At 41.7% G+C, this 7,776-nt stretch overlaps 1 protein-coding gene across 2 annotated transcripts; it reads right to left on the reverse strand.

Moving 5' to 3' along the window:
- Window positions 1-430: 430 nt before the first annotated feature.
- Window positions 431-5,983, reverse strand: irx2a (iroquois homeobox 2a). Of its 2 annotated transcripts, none has more exons than XM_072678867.1 (5): window positions 5,708-5,983; window positions 2,500-2,911; window positions 1,278-1,985; window positions 890-959; window positions 431-646 (listed from the first exon to the last, which is right to left on the reverse strand). In XM_072678867.1, exons 1-4 carry the CDS (start codon window positions 5,981-5,983, stop codon window positions 910-912), a joined length of 1,446 nt encoding a protein of 481 aa, XP_072534968.1. In that variant the 3' UTR covers window positions 431-646; window positions 890-909. The 2 variants fall into 2 exon arrangements, with proteins under 2 accessions (XP_072534968.1, XP_072534967.1); XM_072678866.1 differs by having other exon boundaries at window positions 890-962.
- Between the last annotated feature and the right edge of the window lie 1,793 nt (window positions 5,984-7,776).

Below are 7,776 nucleotides of genomic sequence, written 5' to 3' on the forward strand. Positions count from 1 at the left end.
TTCCTAGTGCACAGCAGCACCTTTTTATTCACAATGAAAGATATAAATTAGTAAAAGTATTCTGCTTAACAACATTTTGTAACTTCTGTATTTTTTGTTGCTGTTTTTAAATAAAAACCAATTATAATTTATTTACAAAACAAGGTTTCTGCTTCCCATTGCAATACAACTTGCATAAATTAATAGGCAACTGCCGTCATCATACAAAAATAAATATCAAATGTATTCCACTCTTAGTCGAGTTTACCAGCCCCACATGTCGTCCTCCTCCAGTTTATAGCCTTTACAAATAAAGTACAGATGAAGTAGAGACGCTCTGATCATGTCCCACACATGATGGCAATGAAGCAAACTACAGGGGGTCCTGAGAGAGTTTCCTTATGGTGAGATAACTACTTTATCCATAAATGCACAAGTCATCGGAGGGGGGAGGGGGGTTGGGGGGCAAAAAACAAAAAAGGAATATGCACCTCCATGTTTCCTCATGTCTCAGTGCCATATGGTTTAAGATCTAGTCAAGTGCTCTGCAGTCCTCAATGCAATCCGGTTTGGGGAGAGCTGGTGGGCTTTTTTAATACCAGCAGTGTGGAGGGGGGGGGGTGGTGATGGCTTTGTTCGCTTTGCTCAAAGCAACTGTGACACCTACCTGCAAACCAAGGAAACAAAACCTACATCAGTAAAAAACAAACAAATTAGATCTGTTTACAACAGTGTAGGAAACGGCACAGTAGCTGTTAGTGACCTGCCAGGGCCCTAGAGGCCGTCGAGTGTGTGAGGTACAATAGCCGTGAGTCAGGTGATGGAGACTGTATAGTAAGAAATGTATGGGAGGATGTGAGTGTGTTACAATGGTCAGTTTGCCCAGGAGATTGCAATTTCTGTGACTTACTTGAATGGTCTTCCTCGTCTTTAGCTTGATAGGTAAGACTGGGGTCCTACTGTGCACACTTCCGGGGAGTCTGCTGAAAACAAAAACCCAATTCAGAGAGGAGAAGCTAAGTGTGCAGTAGAATGCAAACAACACTGAACCTAGATTGGAATAAATGTTTTTTTTTTTTTTTTGCTGGTCACTTGACATCAAGGGCTTTGTTGGTTGATATTTGCTTGTTTAATAGAGAAGAGCCGTTACGCTCCTCAGTCACTAACGTATTGCACCTTTATTCTACAGTATTATGCAATAGGCTTAATACCTATACATTAGATCTGCACTGAAATGGGTTCAAACTACTGTAGAAAATAATGAGTGCACGAGTGATTGCCTGAAAAAAAGAACTTACCTTTTTTGGACTCTACATTCGAAGCTCTGAAGTGTTGCTCAGTCTGATTCTGGTTAGACTTTAGCAGGTGCTCGGACGTGTGTTTGTGAATGGCGCTGGCACTGAGCACAGTCTGTGGAAGTCCTTCATTAGCGGCCACTCCAGCAGAGCCGTAGCGCAGAATCCCTTGGCCCTGCAACGGGCTGAAGCTCCCATAGTTTGTGTAGTTGCTGTAAAAGGGTGAGGTGTAGTACAGCGGCCGTCCCAGGATGGAAGAGGCAGAGTACACAGGAGCGGCCGGAGATGTGCCGGAGGCCGTCGATGCCAAAAGACCCACAGCCGAGGGGCAGCTCTGCCCCAGGGGCTGCTTGGGGTCTGAGGTGGCGATCTCGGCCAAGGACCAGAGTTTAGGCTTGACTGTCTGGTTCTGGCCTTCTGTGGCCGTCCGACTGTCCAGGCATGCCTTGCTTTTGTTTCTGGAGTCCTGGTGGAGGTGGTGGTGGTGGCCCAGGAGCGGAGCCTCCACACCCATTAGGGGTGAAGAGGTCACCGGCTTGGGTGACAGACCCTGTCGCCGCTCCCCATGGCCTACGTCCAGATCATTCTCATCACATTTGTCCTTGGCATCGGGTCCAGTGCTGCAGACAAGATCACCAATCCTGCAAGTGACCTTCTCGCCATCGGACTCTACAGAGTGGTCCGTCAGGCCGTCCACTTGCAGACTGATGCCTGTGTGTGAGAGGAACAGTGCTGGTGTCAAAATCATTTTTACAATTTTACAATACACTCTGTAATACACATAAGAATGAATAGAAAATGTATAGTATATATTGTATGCAATTTGAATATTATGCATTCCAAATTTATATAGTTACTTGTATGTATTACTAAAATAAAACACACACACACACACACACATACACACACACACACACACACACACACACACACATATATATATATATATATATATATATATATATATATATATATAGACTAAAAGTTAGTATATTATTATTTATTTGTATATTATTTAATTTGTGTATAAATTTGCATTTTTTATATTTTTATGTTATTAATATATCAACGGTCATGCATATAATATATAATACACATAAAATATTTTTCGGATTTAAATTTAATTCATTTAATCAATTATATCCTTGATTCTCCTGTATTCAATGCAAAGACGTGGAGTGCGTGCCTGCATCTTCATCTAATAAGCATATCCATATTCCTTTACCTTCATCCTCAGCGGACGCTTCCTCGTTTTCCAAACTCTTCCCTGCTCGCTCCTCTTTCCTCTCGCCATCTCCATCTTCTTCATCCTCATCATCGCTCTTGTTCCTCGGCGCCCACGTTACCTTGTTCTCCTTCTTGAGTCTCCTCCTGGCGTTGGCGAACCATGTGGAGACCTGGGTGAGGGTCATCTTGGTAATGATGGCCAGCATGATCTTCTCGCCCTTGGTGGGATAGGGGTTCTTCCTGTGTTCCTGCAGCCAGGCCTTCAGCGTGGCCGTGGCGTCACGCGTGGCGTTTTTACGATACGTGGGGTCGTTCAGCTGGTAGGGGTAACCTGCCCCGGGGTAAGGGGCAAATCCCACTGCACCTGCTGCTGCTGCCAGACCCGCGGGGTGGGGGTCGTAAGGGGAACCCTGCAAAACATACAAACACGCGCTTTATACAACATCTGAAGTATAGAATTGCATATTATTATAATAATTAATGATAATATTAAGAATAAGTATTGCTATTATTAGCCGGAGTGGTGGCAGTAGTAGTCTTAGTAGCGTGGATAATCACATATATTTATCCGTGTGCAGACACGTGTGATGACGATAAATAATCCTTATTTTATTATTATTATTATTATTATTATTATTATTATTATTATTATTATTGTTGTTGTTGTTGTTGTTGTTGTTATTTACAAAGGGGTACTGTTAGCCATGATGTCTATCAGTGGCCTCTTTGAAATCCCATAACATAAATATTTTTATTTTTATAACTTCGATCATTTTTTAAATAATAATAATAATAATAATAATAATAGTGCCGTACGGGTAATCTAACGAAACTAACATTTTGTGCGCGAAAGTGTGCGGTTAATAATAATAATAATAATAATAATAATAATACTTATTATTATTATCTTCTATCGTTCATATATTTGTATATATTAACAAATAACATTGTTAATATAATGATTTTAATTCGTATTGTATGTTTATTGTTATATTTCTGTAGTAATATTTACTGCTTAAGTCATGTGAGGACTTTGTAGGTAGATGATGCTTGGAAAATGTTTCACTTCTACAAATGTTTTATACTTATATATTTATATATATATATATATATATTTATGTTCTTTTGTCTTGACAACTTGGTCATGCCGCAATAACCTTAACCATAAATGAACAGAAACGAGTGACTGAAATGAAAATTAAAACTAATAATAATGACGTAAACACTGTTGCGTTTATACAAGCAGCAAAATATTCAGTGGCATTAAATAAATAATAATAATTATTATTATTATTGTTATTATTAGTAGTAGTATTAGTAGTAGTATTAATAACAGATGCTTTTGAAATGCTTGACTAAACTAAAAACACCCGTTGAGTAATAAGTAATAATAATGAAGCCAATTACTGATTAATCCTCCAGTAATGATCAAATTGGGTGAAGAGCAGATAATAGAGAACTGCAGCCAGTTTCTATAATCGCTGCCTCTCTGCCTCGTTTCCTCTTTTCTTTTCTCTCTCTTTTCTTTGTGTGTGTCTGTACTGTAAATCCCATTAGCGCCTGCGCTGCGTGTTAAACTGCGCCGGTATCTTCCGCGCTCATGCGCTCTGCTCCCGCTCCTCCAGCTCCAACCCAGTCCTAACCCGCACTGCCCCCCCCCCCCCCCCCTCCCCTCCTCTCTCTCTCTCTCCCTGCCAGTCTTCTAAAAACAATTTATTTATAAATAAATCTAATTAAACTCATAAATGCATCACTCATTTACAGCTCCACATCACCCCACTGTACTGAACTGCGAGGACCTGCAGCTTTCTGAATTCCAGCGCCTGGTCAGAGCAGAGTCGCTCTTTATCTCTTTTTATTTATTCAGGTTAAAAACGGCGGTAGCGCCTTCTGCTGCAGCACGTGTTTACTTCCCTCCAGAAGTTTTCATGCTAAATCGTCCTGCGCCACACTTGACTTTCTCTGATCTGAGAAACACTCCTACAGCGTGTTTAACATGATGAGAACCTTCCTAAATGAAGCAGCTGCGCAGGAAACGAGCGAGCTTCCGACGTCCATCTCCACAATTTCACTGCTTTTAAAATTAGAATCAAAACCAATGACCCCTACAGATCTGCATGCATTTGCATTGCAAAGAAAACACACACACACACACACACACACTCTCTCTCTCTCTCTCTCTCTCTCACACACACACACACTGTCATACACAGGCGCACGAGCAAATTCCCACCATGCAAAATCCTATATAATCTCAAAAAAACGCAATTTTACTGTTTAATTATGTTGGTTTATTACTGGTGTTAAAAGCACAGCTGTAACTAATGAGCCTCGTAGACCTCTGAAATGACAGTTTCTGTTTACTATGTATTTATGCATATTAGTTTTTTTTTGCATTTTCTTTGCAAATGCAAAAATCGTGAAATCATATTATCCAATTGATTCGTTTTTAGATTATTACTGCTTTACAGACTTAAAACGAGCGACCATCCAAAATGTATGCAGATCCAAAGCGTGTCCGCAATTTGTATTTTTATCTGCTTTTTTTATACAGAAAATAAATAAATACAAAAATATATAAATATAAAAATAACTGGCCGCTATCCCTGATTTTCCTAATTTACATATTAAAATCCTAATATCTAAATTAGAAATGAATCCAGCAGCAATACTGACCTTCACACAAGTCGGAGACGTTTCTAATATATTGGCAAAAACCTACATCTATAATCTACATACATATTTCTATGTTAAATAAGCATATTCAGCATAAGTAGCTTCAGATGTTTAGCCTGAGATATTAATCCGATGTTGCCAGCGCTGACACACGTCGGAACAGTGAATATCTACATTTCTACATGCAATCTATCTTCAACGGTCATCCCCTCCTCGCTGACCCTCCCGCAACACTGTTTAATAGCAATCGTTGATTTTGTTTCATTTGATCTTTTTTAAAGACTCTTTCTAACACTCAGATTCAGAAGTTAAGCGCTGGCGATGAAGAACACGCGCGCGCGCATGCACACACACACACACACACACACACACATACACACTCATACACTCACAGGTCTGAGACGTGTTTACAGTTTCTATTCCTGATGCATCTACTTTAACAAAAACTACACATCCCCATCATGCACCCCCTCCTCCACCAATCCCACCCAAACGCCTGATTTCCCTGCTCTGAGGGTCGGTCTGGTTACCATGTAGGGTGGGAAGGCGCTGGCCGGGTCGGTCGAGTAGGGCAGCGGACTGGAGAAAGCGGCGGATCCGGGATAAGGGCTGAAGGCGGACCCCGAGGACGAGCAAGAGGAGGACGAGGAGCATGATGACGAAGAAGAAGAGGACGACGAAGACGAGGAGGACGAAGAGCGGAGCAGGTCGTCGCTCCTCGCCAGAGCCTGAGCCCCGTACGCGGGGCAGGAGTAAAGCGCCAGAGAGGCAGGGGGCTGGTACAGGTACCCCTGAGGGTAAGACATCCTGGGGCCAGACGAACAGAGGGTCTTCACTTCAAAACACAGAGAGCCAGAAATGAAAGGAAAATAATAAAAAAAAAATAAGAAAGAGGAGGAGGAGGAGGAGGAAGGAGGAGAGCGCGCTATCGCATGTAAAGAGAGGGGATGAGAGCGAGAAAGTAAGGAGAAAAATGGAGTGGAATGGAAGGAGGAGGAGGAGGAGAACTGGAGCGGGGCCGCAGCAGCGCGAGCATGGGACACGCGGAGAGGAGAGAGAGCAGTATGGGAAAAAACATACACACACAAATACACACACACGCACACACACACACACACACACGCAGCCCAGAGCAGAGCCGAGCACAGGAGAGGAGAGAGGAGAGGAGAGCTCATCAGGAGGAGGAGGAGGATCTCCGCCCCTCACTCTCTCTCTCTCCCTCTCTCTCTCTCTCCCTCACACATACACACACACATGCATGCTTACTCTCTAGCTCACTCACTCACTCACTCACTCACTCAAAAAAAAAAGAAAAAAAACGGGCTCGTGCAACGATACACATATATTTACGCATATATTTATCTTTAAAACGGACATATTAATATATAATTGAATGCTATAAAAAACTAAATAATAAAGTAAACATATGCCGCGTTGTTGTGTACCACTTCAATCAATAAAACTGTTATAAATGAACAATTTGAGCTGTTATGAAGTAATAAAGTAACGCTAACTGGCTTGCATTTCGTGTGCGCGCGTTGGCGAGCGCGAGCGTATAAAGTCCACCACGCGCAGTCAAGTTGAGGACGCGTGACATTTTATAACATATATTTTTACGGAAGATAGATAACGGACATTTTAATAAAAGATAATAACCACACACACACACACACACACACACACACACACACATATATATATATATATTTATTATATAAATACTGTAAACACGGCGCGCTACTGAACTGCCTGTGACTATAAAGACCCGTTTTACATTTAGTTGCACAGTTGTCTCTTAAAAAACAAACAAACAAACAAACAAACAAAACAATCAGCAGCACACTCACACACTCTTTTACCTCCCCCGCAATTCCGTCAGCTAAAGCATGGCAGTAAATGATTTGTGGAGGGAGAGAAATTAATAAAATGGGCAGTACATTGTGTTGAAGATGAAGCTGTTTGAACTATAATGTAAAATAGTGGGAATGCCTTAATTACTGCTTATCAGCGACACTACACAACAAGTAATGTTTAAAAAACACGTGAAATAGTACTGCATAATATATATTTACACACACACACACACACACATATATATATATATATATATATATATATATATATATATATATATATATCATCTCATCATAACTACCATCTATTTTGTCTAATGATAGCGCGCGACTACGTCGTCTTAATGGGGGATCCCATCCCGCATCTAAACAGAAGCGTGTTAAAGCTGGAGAGGCTGGATTGACTCGTCAGATGGTTCTGTTGAGCACAAACAGAGGATTATAAAGTTGCCCAGGCTGCACGGCAGGGGGCAGTAGGGGCCTCTGGCACGCGCAGGCAGGCAGGCTGGGGAGTCCGGGTTAAAGTTTAGAGGCCAAAAAAAAAAAAAAAAAGAAAGAGAGAGAGAGAGAGAGAGAGAGAGAGAGAGAGAGAGAGAGAGAGAGAGAGAGAAAGCCGCGCGCGTTCCCCTCAACCCCAACCCCAAATCTGTGATATTTCAGTCCCTGCAAAACAGGATGGAGCTGCTCGAGTCTCAGCATCAGTTACAATTAAAACAGCGCAGAGTCACGAAGAAAGCTCTTAAACA

This window comes from Salminus brasiliensis, chromosome 5, assembly GCF_030463535.1.
Source record: "Salminus brasiliensis chromosome 5, fSalBra1.hap2, whole genome shotgun sequence".
NCBI lineage: Eukaryota > Metazoa > Chordata > Actinopteri > Characiformes > Bryconidae > Salminus > Salminus brasiliensis.